A 20,365-nucleotide genomic window follows, 5' to 3' on the forward strand; every position below is an offset into this window, starting at 1 on the left:
TAGGGGCGAGATAGTCCTGTGGTCTTTAAAGGGCACCTAGTTTTTGTTTTCTTTCTAAACTATGTAGTTCTTGCCATCCTGTATGCAGTAAATGTTTCTGAAAAGAAGGTATAAATTTGCTTTCGTAGGATGAGTCATTTCTTAGGTAACAGGAAATGGGCTTTATAAAAGGGTGTCTTATTACAGTAAACATTCAGCTTCAGTTTATTTCCTATATTCAGATTATTTTTAAATAAGATATAACCAGTCCATTGGGAGGTGTTTGAGAGCTAGAAATCAGAAATAAAACTTGAAGAGTTGACAGTCTGGTATATTTCATCAGGGTCCAAGAAACAGCACAGTTTCAGCAGAACAGGTTTAATAGGAGGATTAGCCAGTTAGGAAACGAAAGAGAACTCTGAAGAATGTGTGGATCACACGTGAGGAGGTCAACAGCAGTGGTGCTGAGGTGGAGCCTGCCCCACACGTCCGAGGCTTACTATGGGGTGTCGCTGGGTGGATTTACAGGGAACCTGCCCTCCGAGGGCCCAGGGAAAGCAGTGCTTGAGGACCTGTCTTGTCAGAGACCGAGTGCCTGAGCACCCTTGGAAGTGTCAGGAAGCTGCTGCCGCTGAGCCGCCCTCCCGCAGTGTGCGCCGCCTGCGGCCTGCCTGCCTACTAAGGGGACCTGGAGGAGGAAACCCCTTCCCCTGTCCGGGTCTCTCCAGGCCCCTCTGACCCAGCTGCCTGCTCTCTGCCTGCACTAAATGGCCCCAGACAGCTGTGACCTCACACCTGAAGTCTTGCTCTTAAAGCCGTCTATTGCTGATCTGGTTGAGTGTGTGTTATATCTGCTATTCTCACACAGAGTTGACGGGATAAGACTTAAGGCTCTGTTCCCATTGAGTTTGTTTATGTGACTAAAAACTCTCTCAGAGACTATCTTAACACTTGTGCTCTACAGAACTTTGGGGCTTCCCAGGTGGCGCTAGTGGTAAAGAACCCGCCTGCCAATGTAGGAGACATAAGATTCTCATCCCTGGATCAGGAAGATGCCCTGGAGGAGGGCATGGCAACCCACTCCAGCATTCTTGCCTGGAGAATGCCATGGACAGAGGAGCCTGGCAGGCTACACTCCATGGGGTCACAAAGAGTCAGACACGACTAAGCAGCTAATGCTTTCAAATACATGCTGGAGTTTGATGGCTGAGTACACCAAAAAACAATGTGTAAAATACCTCATTTATAATTTATGATTACTTACTGATTTATTGTAATTGATTATGATTACTTCATGATTTATGGTTCTTAATATTTTAACTATATTGAGTTAAAATGTATTATTTGATTTCACCTCATTTAGTAAGTTTTAGAAAATTTCAAGCTACATAAATGACTTTCTTCATGATTGTATTAACAGCATGGCTCTAGATCTATATGTATTGAATAATGCCTCCACCTTTTGGTAGATAATGGAAATGCACTAAAAAGAATAATGATTTTTTTAAATATTGATCGTGTGAACAGTTTAATAGAATGATGTGAGTTCCACTGATCTTCAGTGTTAAGGTGTAGTAATTACGTTAATGAAAGGTGGTAGTCAGAAGAGAATGAAAATTAGCCAAAAACGAAATACTTGTGGGATTTTTGTGTGCTGTACGGAGCAGGAGCCCTATTACAAGGCCTGTTACCATTGGGGAGGATGTTCACATTAAAATATTACCTTTGATTCTTAGTTATCATCAGTGTTACTTAGTCATGTTGTAGATTCAGGAAGTTTTTTTTTCAGTTACAGGAAAGGAAGAAAATCAATTGGAATTGGAAATTGTTTTTTAAACTTAAAACTTAAAAAAAAGATCTGTTGGTGCGTGTGAGCTCTCTCTGGTTAGAGAGAACAGGAGCAACTCTAGACATGGTGTATGGGCTTCTCAATGGCAGTTTTCTCTGGTTATGGACAGGCTTCAGTAGTTGTGGTACATGGGCATATTTGCCCCGAGGCACATGGAATCTTCCCAGACCAAGGATCAAACCCTGCATTGGTAGGCAGATTCTTAACCATGAGACTGCCAGGAAAGTCCAGAGATTTGATCTTTATTAAACAGATAGTTTTAAGCCAGTTGGAAAGCAACAGAATTCTGTAGAACTATTAAAATTATGTAGTTCTTTAATTGTGTTCTTTTCAAAATGTTCATTTGTACATTTGTATTTTTAGAGCAAAGAATGCAAGAATAATTTACTATTTTGTATTGCTATTTTTATTATGAATCGCCTAGAACAGTTTGCAGATAGCTTAATTGTATTTATTTATACTTAGACTACTTGTATGTGAGATATTAATACATCGTGTGTCAGTTGCTCAGCCATGTCTGAGTCTTTGCAACCCCATGAACTGTAGCCCACCAGGCTCCTCTGTTCATGGAGTTCTCCAGGCAAGAATAATGAGTAGCTCAGTGGAGTGAATAGTCATTCCCTTCTCCATGGGATCTTCCCAACCAAAGGACTGAACCTGGGTTTCCCATATTGCAGGCACATTCTTTACTATCTGAGCCACCAAGGAAGCCCGCCCCATTGTTATATAAGCAATGGCTAAAAAGTTTAACCTTTTATGATTTAAAAGTAGTTCATTCTGGTTTGAGCTAGAAAATATCTTGGCATACGTGTGTGTGTGTTTTGTGTGTGTGTGTGTATTTTACTAAAAGACTGTTTTACTTACATGCAGCTCTTTTAATACATATTATTTAAAACTGGAATACACCCTCCCCACAGTAGTTAAACTAACTTAAAAATAGAACTCTGAAAACTTTTCTTATAAAAAAAGCATATGTTTTATTCTTTCAGGAGGACATCAGGAAGAAATTTTTTTCCTGGTAAGGGACAAATTCTTTAGACTTAATCTCATCTTTAAATAATCATTGTTTTAAAATACTTTAAAACTTTTCAGTCTTTTTATAAGAAGATGTGACCTTATGGACTGTAGCCCACCAGTCTCCTCTGTCCATGGGATTTCCAGGCAAGAAGACTGCCGTGCCCCCTCCTCCAGGGCATCTTTCCCACCCAGGGATTGAACCCATGGCTCCTATGTCTCCTGTATTGCAGGCAGATTTCTTTACTGTCTGAGCCACCTGAAAATTGAAACAGTCAAGATAAATCTAAGGTTTCTCTGGGCTGCTGTTGTATCTGCTTCCCCCTTTGTGAACCGGTGTCACTGCCATCTGTCTGGTAATTCTGCACATGGGGGTGTGTGTGTGTGTGTGTGTGTGTGTGTGTGTGTGTGTGTGTGCGCACATGTGCAGCTGTGGGAAAAAGTGGTCTTTAATACCTCAGTGGTGTCTCACTACATGTATTCTGCCATTTGTTCTTCACATTTTGTTTTGGGGCTATTTTCATATCTCTGGTTACAGCATGTTTCATTGTAAGTTTAAGATTTTAGTTTTTTATCTTCAATTATGAAAGCATTTTATGCTCATTAGAACAAGTGGCACAGGCCACAGCTACCAGCTCCACCAGCATGTTTCATTGTAAGTTTAAGATTTTAGTTTTTTATCTTCAATTATGAAAGCATTTTATGCTCATTAGAACAAGTGGCACAGGCCACAGCTACCAGCTCCACTACATCTGGATCTTAGACTTGAAGTAAGCTTTTCTCTGTACTTGTGTCAACATTTAGCGTCATATATAGAGTTTCTGTGTGTTGTGCAAAGAATTTTAAAATATCAGGCTCTGCACGTTACTCCCCAGCTGTTAGCTTATGTCACATAACACAAGGTAAGCATCCTTTTAGCTTTTTCATTTGATCAGAAATTTTCCATATTATGGAAAGTCTTTTTCTAGGTCTTTTTCATTTTGCCCATGGGTTCGTATATTGGCTTTTTTAACCGCTAAAATACTTAAAGTGTGTGTTGGCATTTAAAATTTTTCATGGTTAGTGCCAGATTACTTTCCGAAAGTAGTGTTTACATTTTTATCTTACTCTTAAAATTGAAGTATATTTAATTTACAATATTAGTTTCAAGTGTGTAGGAAAGTGATTCAGTGATACATACGTGGCAGTGCTTTCATTTGTTTCTCAGAATTCCATGTGTACCAATCTGGTGGGTGCAAAACGGTAACTTATTATTATTAGTTTATTCCCTGACTAGTAGTGGAACTGACCATCTTTGTGTGATATTATCCATGTTGAATTTCTTCTTTAGTATATTTCTGGTTCATTTCTGTTGCTCGTTTCTCTGGGGTGTTGGTTTTTCATGGCTTTTGAATTTTTATCTTGCTTTTTAGGGAGAGCTCCCCTAGTCTAGGTTTGTATAGATGTATAATTTTTAATGCTATTGCTGTAGAGATATTTTTACCCTTTCATTTCCATCTGATTGTTGAGGATATTTAATTCTCAATGTAATTAAAGTTATTTTAATTCAAATAATTTTTAATATTCTTTTATACTCATTAAAGTTTCTGCCAGTATTTCAGGCGCATTATTGCATGATTCTGTCATCCGAGTTCAGATAGTGGTAAATAACAGTAATGTTGGCAGGTGTCATTGTGCTGTTACTGGTTTTAGAGCAAATAGATTCAGTGTTTAACTACATAATATGATAATAGCTCTTGGTTTCGGAAAATAGTTTCATTATTATGTTGCCTGATCTTTGCTTTATTTGTGACTTTTATTAGGAATGGCTGTTGATTGTTTTCACATGCTCATTTGGCTAGTATTAACTTTTTCTGTAATGTTTGGATAGAATTGTGTGGTAGACGTCTAATGCTGAGCTAGTCTTGTACTCTTGAAACAGCCCTGCTGTGACCACTGTATCATTATAATAATCCTCTAATACAGTGTTATTTTCCCTTAGTATTTTATTTGGAATTTTTTCCCTCCATTTATCTTTTTTTTTCCCCCATTTATTTTTATTAGTTGGAGGCTAATTACTTTACAATATTGTAGTGGTTTTTGCCATACATTGACATGAATCAGCCATGGATTTACATGTATTCCCCATCCCGATCCCCCTTCCCACCTCCCTCTCCACCCAATCCCTCTGGGTCTTCCCAATGTACCAGCCCCGAGCACTTGTCTCATGCATCCAACCTAGGCTGGTGATCTGTTTCACCCTTGATAATGCGAGGGTGGGATGTTTAGAGAGAACACCTCCATTTATCTTTTAAAATATTTTTGTCTTCTCATTTGGTACTGTTAATTATCAAGATTTGGGTGTTAAGCTTCTGTTAGCCTAAGGTTTGGAGAAGGCAGTGGAACCCCACTCCAGTACTCTTGCCTGGAAAATCCTTTGGACGGAGGAGCCTGGTAGGCTGTAGTCCATGGGGTTGCCAAGGGTCAGACATGACTGTGCGACTTCACTTTCACTTTCGTGCATTGGAGAAGGAAATGGCAACCCACTCCAGTGTTCTTGCCTGGAGAATCTCACGGACGGGGGAACCTGGTGGGTGCCGTCTCTGGGGTCTCACAGAGTCAAACACGACTGAAGTGACTTAGCAGCAGCAGCAGCCTAAGGTTGAATTGCTAATCAACAGAAAGTTGAAAAATACTAAAGATAGGTACATGAGATTTTTATGATACTGTTCCCTGTATGTATGTATGGGATTTTCTACAATAAAAAGTCTTTAAAAAGTGAATTAGGAAGCTTTCTATATTTTTCTATGATCTAGGGTGATTGAAGAAAAATACTACTAGGTTTTCCAGAGTTGGAAGAACTCCACTATAAAATCTTCTACCAAAACGTTAAATGGTAGATCTTGACTTATCTTTTTATGTGAAGCATATGTATTGGCCTCTTTATATATAGATAGATAGATAGATAAGTTCACTTTTTATAGTTTGTATTTTTCTGGGGAAACTGTTGATGGACACTGAGTTTGTTTATTGCTAGTCGAACTGCTATCAGAGTAAATATTCTTATAAAGTCTTGGACATGTATGTGTGTGTTTCTTCAGGATAAATCTAAGAGTAGGATTCCAGGTTTTTGTGTATGTGCATTTTTTTTGTTGTTGTTTTGATAAATAACTCCTCTTTTTCCCTCAAATACTTGTACACTCTTTTTTGTGTTTACTCTTATTTCTACTGTCCTTTTCCAAATGTCTGTATCTCTGTGTCCTTCTTACAGCTTGATATGATTGGAGAACTCTCACGAGTAGTAAGAGCTCTAGTTTTTTGTATTTGCATTTGCCTTGTTACTAGTGAGGTTGAATATTTTTTGTTTATTGTCTGTGTTTATTCACTCTTTATTGGTGAATTTCCTCTTCCTAGTAGTCATTTTTTCCTGAATTGTCTCTTTTAAACTGATGCATAGTTCTTATATATTCTAAATATCAAATCCTTATTATATGTATTGTTGGATCAATGTGTAGTTTTAAATTGAACTTCTGTTACATTTTGTTTGGTCAAATTGCTAATATTCGGTTGTTTGAACTTCTAAAATTCATTTGGTTCTACATATGACATTTTCTCCAATTATTTCATACCTTTTAAACCTTTTTATGTATTTACTTGATATATTATGGCTTTTGTTAATTGGGACTTACTTTAAAAGTATTTTTGATAGTACTTCTTAAAATGGTATTTTATGTTTAAGGCTTTATCTGACATTGATTTACTTTTATGTCATCAATATACGCAGTGAGCTAGGTTTTCTAGATTAGTGAACAGTTCTGATACTGCTTATTACACACTATTCTGTTTCAGCAGCTTTGGCCTGCTGCTTCCATGATAAACTTTGGTCCTACAGAAGTATCTGTGCATTTTCTGTTTTTCAACATGGATCTGTGGCAGTGCTACTCTAGTTTTAATTACTAAGTTTTTTACAGTATTTTGATATCTTTTAGAGTAAGTCCTTTGTCATCCTTTCTTGACATTGTCTTGGCTGTTCTTGTACTCTTTACAAATGATTTTCATGATGTGCTCATAACTTTCTGTTTTACTGATGTACAGTCTCCGGAGCAGAGAGGAAGAGAGAATTTCGAAACCTGGGGCTGTCTCAACTCCAGTAAAGCATGCAGATGATCACACACCTAAAACAGTGGAAGAAGTTGTAGTTGAGCGAAATGAGAAACAAGCACCCAATCTTCCAGGTAAGCCTCACTTATGAAATATGAAGTGCAGGAAACATTCAGTCAAACTAAACTGTTTTACAATTTACAGAATTATATTTGCAGGAGATACAAAGATACAGTTACTACTACTGCTACTATTGCTGTTACCTACTACCTATGTAGGTAACTACCCATGGAATTTTTCTATATTTCCAGCATTTTCTATGTGGATAGGAGGTCACTGTAGATGAGTAGGCATTCTTGAATGTTTTTCAAATTTTCTACGTAGAAATTATTCATGGTTCACAGCTGTTCACAGTGAGTGAGGTTGTTTTTCAAACACTGCTCATTAAAGGGAAACATTAGAAGTTATCTTGCCAGTGGACAGTGTTTTCAGAAACTCTTTATGAAGTGTACCTTGACGAACTGGATACGAGACCACACATGGAAACCTGCAGGGTTCTGAGATATCCTGCAGGGTTGCTTAAAAGGCCTAGAGGTTCCGATTCTATTGTCCCTCAGGTCCTTCTCCCAGAACCTCTTTCTGCTCTGCTTGCTTAGTCTCAGGAATGTGGATATTTAAAAATAAATGTTACAGTAGTTAACAAAGTGACAGTCCCAGCAGAGAAATGTAGGGATTCTCTCTTCATACATTCCTCTGTTATTCTTCCCTAAAAAGTAGATTCTTTCAGACTTTTAACAGCTGGAGCTATGGAAAGCACAGGTGACCATGCAATGTACATACATGTTATAAAGATATCAGAATATATGACTGTAAAATGTACCCTGATAGACACATATGTAGTATATATGTCCCTGATCAGGTTCTCTGAACTTCCATTTTCACTATATTTTGCAGACTTTTTATTGTTTGGTTATGCAGTGGTTGCTTGCACTGTTATTCCATTTTGTACAGTGTTTGCTGCACAACTTAGATTTTCTCTTCTTTCAGAACCAAAGCCTGTGTATGCCCAGGTAGGACAGCCAGATGTGGATTTGCCCGTTAGTCCTTCTGATGGCGTCCTGCCCAATTCAACTCATGAAGATGGCATTCTTCGGTAATGTGGCTTTAAACTTGCGTTGTTTTCTCTGCCTGTTACTGATCATGGTTTAGAGTGAGTGTTCAATTGTGACCTGTATTACAAATGCTTTTTTATACATAGTGTGTGCTGCATAATGCTCTGATTAGACTTTCGTTTGTTTAGTTTTTAAATTGTTTATATGATAGAATCAGAGATTAGAGGAAAACATACTTCTTCGAATGTTTACTTCTTTCTCACCACTATTTTCTACCTAGGTTTTGGATCAGAAATTAGAAAATTGTTTTCTGGATTTCTGTAGTGGTCCAGTGGTTAAGAGTCTACACTCCCAATTCAGGGAGCATGAGTTTAATCCCTGGTCAGCGAAGATCACACACGCTATGTAGTGTGACCAAAAAGAAGAAAAACTTTCTAGTTAAACATGAGAATTTTCACAGGCATTCTCAATCCCTAGCTTTAAAAAAAAAAAATGTTTCTCCATCTCAGCACCCTGACTGAGGCCAGATAACTGTTTATCGTGTGAGTGTCCTATACATTGTGGGTGCTGAGCAGCATCCCTAGCCAGCAGTGGTCAGTAGTGTGCATGTGAACACACATACACACCCTGGTTGTGACAACTAAAAACACCTGCAGATGCTGCCAGATGTTCCCGGAGGCAGGATCACCCTGACTGAGAACCTGCTCTAGATCAGTCAGCACCTCAGAAGTCAGTGTTTGATTTCCAAACATTTCATTACTTTGTATCTTATATACTGAGACTGAGATGTAGATTTTTTTAATACCCATATTTCAAACAGTCATGATCATCTAGTTTTTTGATGCCTCTGTGGGAAAAAGAGAGGTGACAGGATGTGAATAATAGAAAATTACCGAATCTTCTAAAGTAGGTTAGATTTAGATCCCTGCTCTCATCTGATCTCTGTGCTGAAGGAAATTGGGTTGTTACTCTAAGACCCAGCATGGGAGAAATAGCTTCTGAAATAGGTGGGAGTGTCACAAGTTTAAAATGACACATTTTAATATTAGGTAACTGATAACTCAAAATTTCATAAATGAAAGGAATTATCTTCTTGTTTTTCCTTTCTTAAGACTTGCCTGAGCACTTTCCTGACTCTTTAAGGTTTTACCAAAACTTTGTTAGATTCCAGAGCCTTGTTTGCCAGAAGAGCCCTAAAGGACAGACATGGAGAGAACTGAGGAGTGGGCAGGGTTTGTATTTGGGGTTGCTCACTCACACTCTGGATGTGTTTGAAGCAGAGGCTTCTGCTGCTGTGTGCGGTGGATACAACAGAGGGCCAAGCGTAAAGTACCCCATCTCGGTCAGGTGACCCTGAGATGGAGCCTGGAGCTGTTCTCGAATGGTGGTTTTTAAAAGCCAGGTCTTCCTGAAGGACACAGACTGCAGTCCACTGTTGTTACCTTTTGAGGTGCTCTAGGTTGGTCAGTGTTAGGGGAGGACTTAGGGCCCTGGAATCTTAAGGACTTTAAGGGGGTGCTTAAAAGAGCTCTCTGGATGGTTGACTTTGGGAGAGGAGGCTCTTGATGCAGGTGGAAAAGTAGATTCCACCACGAGCAAGGAGCTCACCATCCATGATCCATAGATTCGAGGGACCTCCAGTGCCACCAGCCCCGGCAGTAAGTGACGTTGTCTGATCTACATGCTCTGAGGTTTCTGCTCAGTTCATCGTTAGCTCATGTGGAGAAACCAGATCTAGTGGGACTACCTTGTAAGTCCTAAAAGCCAAGGTGGTCTTTAGTTGGTTTAAAGAAGTAGGCATCTGTCTCTGTCCCCTCAACTCATTCCTTCATTGGTTGATTTGTGTTTTTTAGTTACTACTAACTTCTACTTATTTGCTCACTGTTACTTTAAAAGAACTTTTCTACATTTCATGTCCAGATAGGTGTAAAAGACTTGTGTCTTCTTGTCTCTGAATGTGGGATAGCTATGGAAACCTAGAAGGGTAATTTGTAATTATGTATGTAATTTGTTATTAATTACCCTAAAGGGTAATCTGTAGTTACTAGCAGCCGTTCTTCTGTGGCATTCTTGGTATTTGTTTCAGGAGTGTCAAGAGTTTTGACCCTGTGCCGATAGTAGAGGAATTAATGTGTCTTCATTAGTTCTTTTCCATTCTTTCCAGCATGAAGAAATTAACATGGGCTCATCCAGAAAGGCTGGATGGTGAGCTTTTTTGTTTAAAGTTCAAAGGGGCTTCAGAGCAAGTAAGCTGTGTGAGCTACTGCAAGAGCCCCTGGCTGAGGAGTTTGAAAAGCACTGTCTTCTGTTGGGCACAGTGCTTAGAGCTGGATCTTGACTCCTGGTATTAGGGAAATTTGTCAGTTTACACTTCAGTTTCTACCTTTGTACAATAGGACTTCTCAGTTATTAGCCATTGTTAATATATGTATCCAAGAGTCAGAGTTGGGAAAACATGTTTTCATGAAGTAATTTTACAGTTATTATGTAAAACAGTACTAACATATTACATTTGGATATTTCAGAACTTATTTTTGTTAACTAGAAATTAAAAGAAGGTGCTATTAAATTTGATTTGGAGTTCTAATGCTAAATTTTATTAAGTAAATCAGTGATGTGGGGGAAATTCCAGATATGATGGTCCTTTGTTTTATTCTAATATGGTTTTCATTATAGCAATTGCTGTAACTGTTTAAGCTTCTCTTAACTGGTTCAAATGAAGTATTTGTTTTAACAGGCCCAGCATGAAGTTAGTAAAATTCAGGAAAGGAGATAGTGTGGGTCTGCGGCTAGCTGGTGGAAACGATGTTGGCATATTTGTAGCTGGTGTTCTCGAAGACAGCCCTGCTGCCAAAGAAGGCTTGGAGGAGGGCGACCAGATCCTCAGGGTATGTCCGTGATCAGCACACATGGTTTCAGATACTTAGGTCTCTAGAGCAAGGCATCAGACATAGCAGATCTGTTATGATGAGCTTGTAATCTGTGTTAAAGAACGCGGGACTCCATCAGGTTCCTGCCTCTGCTGTGCTCGCGTCTGTGTTAGGTGTGACTGCACAGTATGCAGCTTTGGTTTTATTTTAATCACTCATATTTGTAGACTGTGGAAAAACCAAGTCTTAGAGCCCACTAGGTCTCCCAGTTATCTCCAGTTCAGCTGAGCATTCCTGCTGGCTGGACTCTGCTGTGGGCCCCAGCCTGCCAGCAGGGCAGCATCAGGTATGCAGCCTGTGGGGCCCCCTTACCCAGTGATGGCTCAGGTGTGCCAAGACGGGTGTGTCTCTCGGGTCCACCTGTAAGCTGCTCTTACTCTGAAGCTTCACATCCACAAGGATGAGAGTCCAGGAAGGCCCAGCTTAGATGCAGTGTGCCAGTGGGCTCTTTGTGTTTTTGTTTCTTTTCCATAAACAGTGTTACCTAGTAACATAGTACCATCTTTATTCATCTCCTCTCTTTTTAAAATATCCAAACCTCCTGCTGGATATGGACCAGCTCTCAAGTGGGAGTTCCTGCCTCACCTCTGCTCTGCTCTCTTCTTCCTTCTCCTCCTGCCCCAGAGTCTTGACTCCTTTGTTCTGAGTCCTCTCTCCTTGCCCCTTGGTTCCTCATCTGCCTTGTGTTGTCTGTCTTTCTCCTCTGGCTGTTGAACTTGCAGGTAAGGTGGCCTCCTTCCCTGCCAGCTTGTGTCATGAGGCCATGTGGCCTGCCTTCCACCTTCACCACGGCTCAGGGTGGATTTCCGTGAGGCACTACCAACCTGATGGCATCTTCAGCCCTCGTTTTTCTGTATTTCTTACTCGTGTTTTAACCTTAAGTAATTACTTTTTTCTTTGGATTCTATGACACTGTCATTCTGGCCCTCCTAGTTGATCAGTGTTTCAGTTCTTTGCCCACTACCTTCTTTAATCATGCTTCCTAAAACCTGGCACATGTTCAGCAACCCCCGTTTCCTCTTGCTTCCCTGTCTTCATGTTGGGTTTGGTCACTTGAGGCAGCAGCTCACAGTCAGAAACCACCCTCTGAGCGTGGGGTGAGCTCCCTCAGGCCGTGGTGGCCACCTGTGGCTGCTCTGTCCCCCTTCCCCTTCACACTTGCATGGAAGAAGGTCAGGGCATTCACTGGCTCTGCCTGGCTGATTTCCACTTGATGTTGTATTTACAATGTTTGTGTTTTCTCAGATACAACGTTGATAATTAAGTAGACCTATTCTCTTACCCACTCCATATGCCGTTTGAAGTAATCGTATGTCGTTTAAAAATATTTCTCATAATTTATTTTTGTTTTGTATCATTAAGGTAGTATATATTGAAAACATTTTCTCTTAATGTGGAAAATTTCCAGAAGATAAGTAGAAGGAAATCTCCCTGTTACCCTGCATACAGTCACTGATGACATTTACATTAGGTCCTCAGGGGTATCTGATACGAGTGAGCACTGACCTGGCAGACTCTGAGCCTGTGTTGTACACATGCTCTTACTGAGGTGGCCCAGCGCACACGGTGTTTCCTTCTGATTGCTTCTCGGAGAGTCCTAAGAAGTAGGGCTCTGTTGTACAGTCAGGACTTTAATTTCAAAGTTTAAATCAAGAGATTTTACAATAATAAGTCATTGGAATTAGATGTTGGCTTTCTTGGTCTGAACTGATTGGAATTTGCAGTGTATGATCTCTAATATTGCATGGCACTGTCACTGTTTAAATGAATTTATACTTTAACTCACTTTATATACTTGGTTTCTGCTTGTTAGAAACTAGGGTCTTTTCTCCAAAAATAAATATTTTCACTTGTGGAGATGTGATATTTCTGGAGTAGATAAACTCTAGAAATACTTGTTTCCTGTGTAGTTAAATGCTTTTTATCTTAAAATATGGCCAGTAGTAATTTGTGAAACATTATTTTAACAGGTAAACAATGTAGACTTCACAAATATCATAAGAGAAGAAGCTGTCCTCTTCCTGCTTGACCTCCCAAAAGGAGAAGAAGTGACCATATTGGCTCAGAAAAAGAAAGACGGTGAGTTACTTTCAGGAAATGGAGAAAATAAACCTGGAGATATGCTGGACTACTTAAAAAGGAATTTTAATGTTAATGTTTTTAATAAATCACTCAAAGTCAAGTGATAAACGAGTTTTTTAACCCCACGGATTTTGTCATTTAGGGGCACACAGCCTTTACACTGTGGCGCTTCTCTGGTGGGTCAGTAGTAAACAATTCTGCCAATTCGAGAGATACGGGTTCGATTGCTGGGTCGGGAAGATAACCTGGAGGAGGAAATGGCAACCCCCTCCAGTGTTCTTGCCTGGAGAATCCCATGGACGGAGGAGCCTGGTGGTCTACAGTCCATGCGGTCACAAAGAGTCAGACACGATTTAGTGACTAAACAACATCAACAATCTTACACTATCCTTGTTAGCACAGCACAATAATGGGACCAGCCACAGTCTCTGGTCTTCTGTTTAAGGTGCCATCCATGGGAAAATTGTATACTCTTCCACACAGAACTGTACTTGGGCAGCTTCTGAATTTTGTATTGATGTTTCCTAAGCAGTATGCTCTGATGTTTGTTGGCATTAATTTCAAGAGAATGACTAATTTTCTGTGATTAAGAAGATTCACTTTTCATTTAGAACAGACATTGTCTCTCAAGCTTGGTACTGTTGATGTTTTGAACCAAGTAATGTTGTGAAGGCTGTCCCATGTATTAACACTTCAAGCTGTTTGAGATGTCCTCCCTCTGCTCACTAGGTGTCTGTAGTGCACACACTTCTTTCAGCACATGGTTGCTGCTATCAGAAACGTCTCAGTGCATGCCAGCCCTCTCACCCGACGGGTATGGGCTTGCCCTCATTTGAGAGCCACAGTTTAGAGAGCAGGAGCGTCTGTGCAGGGCTGAGGTGGGCCTGTTAGGTGACCGAGCAGGAAGCACATGTGGCTCTGGACGAGTTGCCTGATGGGTGTCTGCAGCAGTTTCCTCATCCAGGAGGGGGGAGTGCCAATAGTCACCATGTCATGAGCTCACGGTAATGCCCACGAGACAATATTTAGGAAGGAGCTACTGTTAGTTGGATATGGTTGTTTTTGTCATTGCTAACGTTATCAATAGAATCTTCACCTAATGTATTCTATTCATATTAATTTCTTTCTCCACTCATTATTGATTACATTTTGTTTCCGTTTAGTTTATCGTCGCATCGTAGAGTCCGATGTGGGTGATTCTTTCTATATTAGAACCCACTTTGAATATGAGAAGGAATCTCCCTATGGACTCAGTTTTAACAAAGGAGAGGTGTTCCGTGTTGTGGACACTCTGTACAATGGGAAGCTGGGCTCCTGGCTTGCCATTCGGATTGGCAAAAACCATAAGGAGGTGGAACGTGGCATCATTCCCAACAAGAACAGGTATGAGTGCTCCGCTGCGTCTCGCAGAGCATGTAAAGGAATGAGGAAAAGGTTTCAGCCCCACGGGGAGTCTTCACTGTACTCACCATGTCTAAGACTCACCTAGTTTTATAAACTCCTTTATTTTAATTTAAGCATTAAGGTTTACATTCCATGCGAAGTTCTGTCCAGGGTTTTGATGTTGTGTTCCACCACAAGTCTGTGCATTTTGTTCTGTGTTCTCTTGTGTAGAGCTGAGCAGTTAGCCAGTGTGCAGTACACACTTCCCAAGACAGCAGGGGGAGACCGCGCTGACTTCTGGAGGTTCCGCGGCCTGCGCAGCTCCAAGAGAAACCTGCGCAAGAGCCGAGAAGACCTCTCGGCCCAGCCAGTCCAGACCAAGTTCCCGGCGTATGAGAGGGTGGTTCTTCGAGAAGGTAGTCTCTTTCCTGCCGACCAGCCTGATACCTTTTAATGTCGGTTTGCCTAAGACAGAAAAAGCATAAACTATGTTTTTTTCATCTGAATCTTCTCAGCTGGATTCCTGAGGCCCGTAACCATTTTTGGACCAATAGCTGATGTTGCCAGGGAGAAGCTGGCAAGAGAGGAGCCAGATATTTACCAGATCGCAAGTAAGTGGTCTCAGTGCAGACTTTCAGTGGGGTTGAGGGTGTTTCTTTACTAGGTGCTACTCTAAAGGTAGATCTGACACATTTACCTGATAGAAGTAACACTTTTGTAAGTGAAAATTTGCTGCTGACCCCACGTGTTTAATTGGAGGGAAATCTGAGTGATGGTGTCCTTACTTTACCAGGTCCCTCTCCCTTAGCCCACAGTCACGTTTAATCCTGACAATATCCCGGGGCAGCTGTCCAAATGTTCACCCAGAGCTAGGCAAGCTGGGTGCACTGCCCACCTCCCTAGTTGGGGTGTCATGAGGACTACCAGTTAAATCACACACTCGGCTCTGAACCCAGCTCTTTCTGTCTCCAGCCCAGCTTTTTTAGTCATTAAGCAAATAGAGAACTCAAATATCAATGTCAGAAGGTAATAGAAGCATGGTCATGCTGTTGGTCACTGCAGACATTTATAGTGCTTTGGTATTATGTGTAGATACTGAGGAAGTAGTGCTCTAAATGCCTTACAGGTTTTGCTTGCAGATTCTTTCAGTTTCCTTATTTTAACTACCATGGTAGTTTAAATCCACAGACTTAGTTACGACCCCTTAGGCCTGCTTTAATTTATATGTAAAAACTTTAAAAACATTTTTCCTAATTAGAAATACACCATTTTGTATTTGGAAAAAATTAGAAAATTAGTTTTGACATATCTCATCATCACCCTAAACTTTACCCTATTGTATTTTCCTCTACCCTCCCCACCCTTCATACTTTTAGGAGGTTTTATACTGTTTAGAAAAGCACATACTCCATTTTCCTTCTTAGTGGATAACTCATTTTTCATTTTATTATCTAGTCTATAATCAATCTGGTTTGATTAGCCTTTGTTTTCATAGTTTGTTTCAAATTAATATTTTACTAACACGAGGATGCATAAATCTGTGCAATTTGCTGGGTGTAAACACTCCAGTACATAGCTTTATGTGTGTGTGTATGTGTGCTGGGTTCATTAGAATTCCTGGAGATGGGTGTACTCCCTGCTGCTGCTGTCGCGCTCTGACTGCCCCTGTGGCGCCGTGAGCTCCAGGGACTGGTTTACATGAGCAGGGTGTTGCCTTTGTATTTGTGTTGTATACATTACTTTTCATTTGCTTGCTGGTGAAGCTGAATGAAGACATGTGTGTCCTGAAACTCAGAAGATGCAGACAAATGATAGTAAAATTTGAGCAGTTTAGAAAATGTTCACTTCTGATTCTGTACTCAGTTTGTTAGTCTTTTCAGAAGAGATCTTTTTTTGGTTGTGCTTATAGATAGCACCTTGCCTAAAGAAGTTGGTGGTTATAGATAACACCCATCACCAAGCTTAAGTCTTTTAAATTTAGGAAGAACAAGTGTGAAGACCTACAGAGTTCTGTCTTAAGGACTGATTAATGGATTTAATTGGGTTTATTGTACAACCAGGGTCTTAACAAAAAGGGGTTCAGATCGCTTAGTTATATACCCTCTTTGAATTGAATGAGAGTCTTTGAATTTAGAAACTGGTAGCATTTTCTCCAGCCAGAGCTCCCAGGTGGTTTCCCCATCATTGCCTGTGTCCAGCGAACTGGAAGCTAGCCCTGTCTGTCTTGTGAGAGCCTCGTTCCCCTGTCCCTCAGCCTGACCTCCTCACTTCGACGTCTCTGCCTCAGAATTGCTGGAACATTTTTTAAAACATGCATCTTTAAAAACTCACATCACTTTAAACTTAAATATTTGGACCAAACATATAATTTATAATTTAACTTTCTTGACTTTAATGGAAGCAAGTTCATCAATATTAGTTTTTAAAACTAATCACACTGCATCCAGTGTTGCTCAACTGCTGGGTGGGGGCACCCCTGGAATCGTGCACCTGGAGTGAGTGCCCACCTGCCTTCTGGTGTGAAGCTCTGGTGTCACCAGGTGTTCTCAGCCGGGGCAGCCCTAGAGAGGACAGGTGGCCACAGTTCTGTCACTGTGGGCCAGGGGGGACACGGGACTGCTGCTGACACCCAGCAGGTGGAGCCCACGGTGTCGTTACTGCCCAGAAGCTGAGGGCCTGGTCTCACCAGTGGAAATCTGATGTTTTGTTTCTCTCCTGACTTCCTGACTAGAAAGTGAACCTCGGGATGCAGGAACTGACCAGCGCAGCTCCGGCATTATTCGCCTCCACACGATAAAGCAGATAATAGATCAGGTACGTTCCTGAAAGTTGACCTGTTTATTTTACGCTGTGGGATGAGTCTGGCTAAATTGAAAGTAAGAGGTGGTTTTTCTCAACTTGTTACTGGCATACCATGAGAATATTAAGTCAGACATCGTAACAGTTGGTGTCCGGGACGGTAAGTAGTACTTGCCTCAGAAGATGAGCTGTTAGCACCACAGAAAGGGATCCAGTGTCCTCACATGGGCAGTCTGCGGCTGTCACAGTAGGACAGTTCAGGTTGCCCTTTGGTTTTCAAAGGATAGGAATGTGTGTTAAACTTATTTTCACTCTCTGCTCGCAAGTATTGGGGCTGTCTTAAAAGTGAGCTGCCAGGAGAGGTGGTGTAAAATATAAAAATGGGAAAGAATAATCTTTCTAAATTTAATGTATTTCCTGCTATATATGGTTTTAAATATCTTTGTGCAACTCAATTTATAAATTAAACATTGTGAGTAAGCAAAAAAAAAAAAGCTCATTAAGACTTTTGGGCTAGAAAGTATATAGCATTAACTTGACAGTACACCTTTTCCTGACATGCTCCTGAGACAGTTTGGAGTTAAACATCTGTTCCTGTTGGAACATAGTCTTGGGTAGGACTTCTAAAGGTGATGGCTGTCAGTTACCTGTGTCTGTGTCTGCTTTCTCCTTCTGTCTGTAGGACAAACATGCCTTACTGGATGTAACGCCCAATGCAGTAGACCGTCTGAACTATGCCCAGTGGTATCCAATCGTGGTATTCCTTAACCCGGACTCTAAGCAGGGTGTGAAAACAATGCGGATGAGGTTATGTCCAGAATCTCGGAAAAGCGCCAGGAAGTTATATGAGCGGTCTCATAAACTTCGTAAAAATAATCACCATCTTTTTACGAGTACGTTAAAGGCCTTCTTTCATCTTAACAGTTTCTGAGCAGTAATATGTGGGCAAAAATGTAGTGTTGTTTAAATATTAAAACTCGCATAACCTTTGCCTGTTATGCTTGCTCTTGTGTTAATGGCAGATGTTGATGGAAAGAAATGGTTTGATGCCAAAATAGACATTTCCAGGGGTGTGTCCTCAGATATCATCTGTCAGAGAACTCAGTGGTGGAGGCTGAACTCTAAGCAGTGTTGAGTGAATTCTTATTTGGTCGCAGTGTTCTAACCAGAGAACAATGCTATTGTCTGTTTTCAGCTACAATTAACTTAAATTCAATGAATGATGGCTGGTATGGTGCATTGAAAGAAGCAATTCAGCAACAACAGAACCAGTTGGTATGGGTTTCTGAGGGAAAGGTAAGAAGTTTCCTATTGTTAACCCATTTGATCACTCATATAAGAAGCCTTTGAGACACCGTTTTCTACTTGGATCAACGTACTGGAGGAATCAGGGGCTTTAGTGTCTAGGTCTTCACAATTAGCATGTGGGGTTATGGAATTCATTTTGTTAGTAAAGGATTTGGAAGTTTCCTGCCCCACTGAACTACCATCCGGCAGTGTTCTCTGTCTCAGAATTCTTGATGTTGAAGAGCAGGGCTGAGCTCCCAACTCCACCCACCTGACCGAGAATGAGTGTGAACCTGGCTTCCTTCCTCCTTTGGAAATGGGCTTGATGAAGGTCCCCAAAGTGCTGTCCTCTGCATGTGAGATCCAGGACTTGTCTGGAGGAAAAGGCAGAGAATGGGCAGGGCCCACTGTCCTCAGACCCGGCCCTGGGGCAGCATGGACACACAGTAGCGTGGGTAGGGGCTGGAGGGGCTGCAGTGAGGGACTTGGCTCTGCTGCTTGCTGCAAGCATGGCCTTGAGTCTGTCCCTGAGGGATTTCTGCATCAGTACCTGTTAACTAACATCCCTGAGACACACTGGAAAAGTCAGGTTACGCAGCCCAGACTTTTGGCTTTGTATTCTGGTGTTCTGTACAGTAGCATGCACTACCTTTTGCTGTTGGCCTGTCTGGGCTTCTAGCAGTTCTTAATGGCACAGGATGTTGATTTTGTTGGGAGTTAATACTTTTCTCAGAATACACAGTTAAAGAACTTTTTGTTATAAATGTGTTTTGCCTTCAGATGAATACATTATTAGTGTGTTTCTGCTGCTAGGGAAAGTTGAGAATGTCTCTTCGATTTTGTTTCTGTATTTCCTCGTCAGCTTGTTTCTGCTGTGTTTTCCCCTGCACGCTCCCCCTTCCCCTGCCTGGCTGTGGCCCCTGAGGCCAGTGCAGTGCATGCTGCATGCTCAGGACCCCTGCTTCCTACCTGGAAGACACCACCTCTGCGAGAAGAGATGTCCTAATGCTGACATCTGGAGGTGCTGTTAGCTGCTCCCACCCATAGTCACGTGTCAGTACCACTCACATGCGATCATGAGACCCCCCCCTGACCACTGACGTGTCAGCCGGGAACTTGACAGATAGAGGTGGAGCAACTCACTGCAGCACTTCCCACGACATACTTACTAACTTATTTCCTCTGTGGCCTTGGGTGAGTATGATCACCTCCACTCCATACTAACCATCCAGGACAACACAATTCCGCTAGCAGCCTTTGTCAGCTAGACTGTTAGCACTAGCTATTACTTTATAAACGCACAAAATATACTTGCCTACCTATCTGAGAGGTTTTTTTATTCCACAAATCTTAGTTTTCTGTGAGTTCTCTGATATTACTGTGTGCTTCCTTTGCTTGGATTTTAAAATGAAGGTCTAACTCCCCAACTATTTTTGTGTGTGAGGAAAATTAATAAAAATTAATTAAAATGACCTATATTAATAGGTCTCGTGAGTCATTTACAATTAGAATAATAGGTTGATGCATTTTGTAAATCAGAAAAGGTCTTACAATTTAAATCAAGTTTGACTTATGCCCCCACTGCCACTCTAGTATTAATAGATTCTTAAACTAAGAGATTCTGTTTAGTTAAAGAGATTCTTAAACTAAACAGATTCTCTTCATTTCCACCCTGAACGCCTCTGAGTTAATTACTTCCACCTGGTTTCCAGGAAGAGTTCCTCTCTGCAGTTCTGATGGTCTTGTATGTTCCCTACTGAACCAAGAAAAGTCATCCTGGGGCTTTCTTAACAGGAGGCATATGTCATCTCTGGCTCCAAGCGCTTGGTTCTTGCTCCTTGTGCATTTCA

At 41.1% G+C, this 20,365-nt stretch overlaps 1 protein-coding gene across 10 annotated transcripts in view; it reads left to right on the forward strand.

Annotated features, from left to right (window-relative positions):
- Positions 1–20,365, forward strand: part of TJP1 (tight junction protein 1) — a 260,471-nt gene that overhangs the window by 222,748 nt on the left and 17,358 nt on the right. For all 10 annotated transcript variants that reach the window (XM_043490191.1, XM_043490183.1, XM_043490184.1 and 7 more), the window contains 10 exons: positions 6,917–7,056; positions 7,970–8,075; positions 10,772–10,922; positions 12,935–13,043; positions 14,210–14,429; positions 14,661–14,845; positions 14,945–15,040; positions 17,161–17,243; positions 17,911–18,121; positions 18,424–18,524. In XM_043490191.1, the coding sequence (XP_043346126.1) occupies positions 6,917–7,056; positions 7,970–8,075; positions 10,772–10,922; positions 12,935–13,043; positions 14,210–14,429; positions 14,661–14,845; positions 14,945–15,040; positions 17,161–17,243; positions 17,911–18,121; positions 18,424–18,524 (1,402 nt within the window). The remainder of the gene's footprint in view (positions 1–6,916; positions 7,057–7,969; positions 8,076–10,771; positions 10,923–12,934; positions 13,044–14,209; positions 14,430–14,660; positions 14,846–14,944; positions 15,041–17,160; positions 17,244–17,910; positions 18,122–18,423; positions 18,525–20,365) is intronic.

Source organism: Cervus canadensis, chromosome 17, assembly GCF_019320065.1.
Source record: "Cervus canadensis isolate Bull #8, Minnesota chromosome 17, ASM1932006v1, whole genome shotgun sequence".
Lineage (NCBI taxonomy): Eukaryota > Metazoa > Chordata > Mammalia > Artiodactyla > Cervidae > Cervus > Cervus canadensis.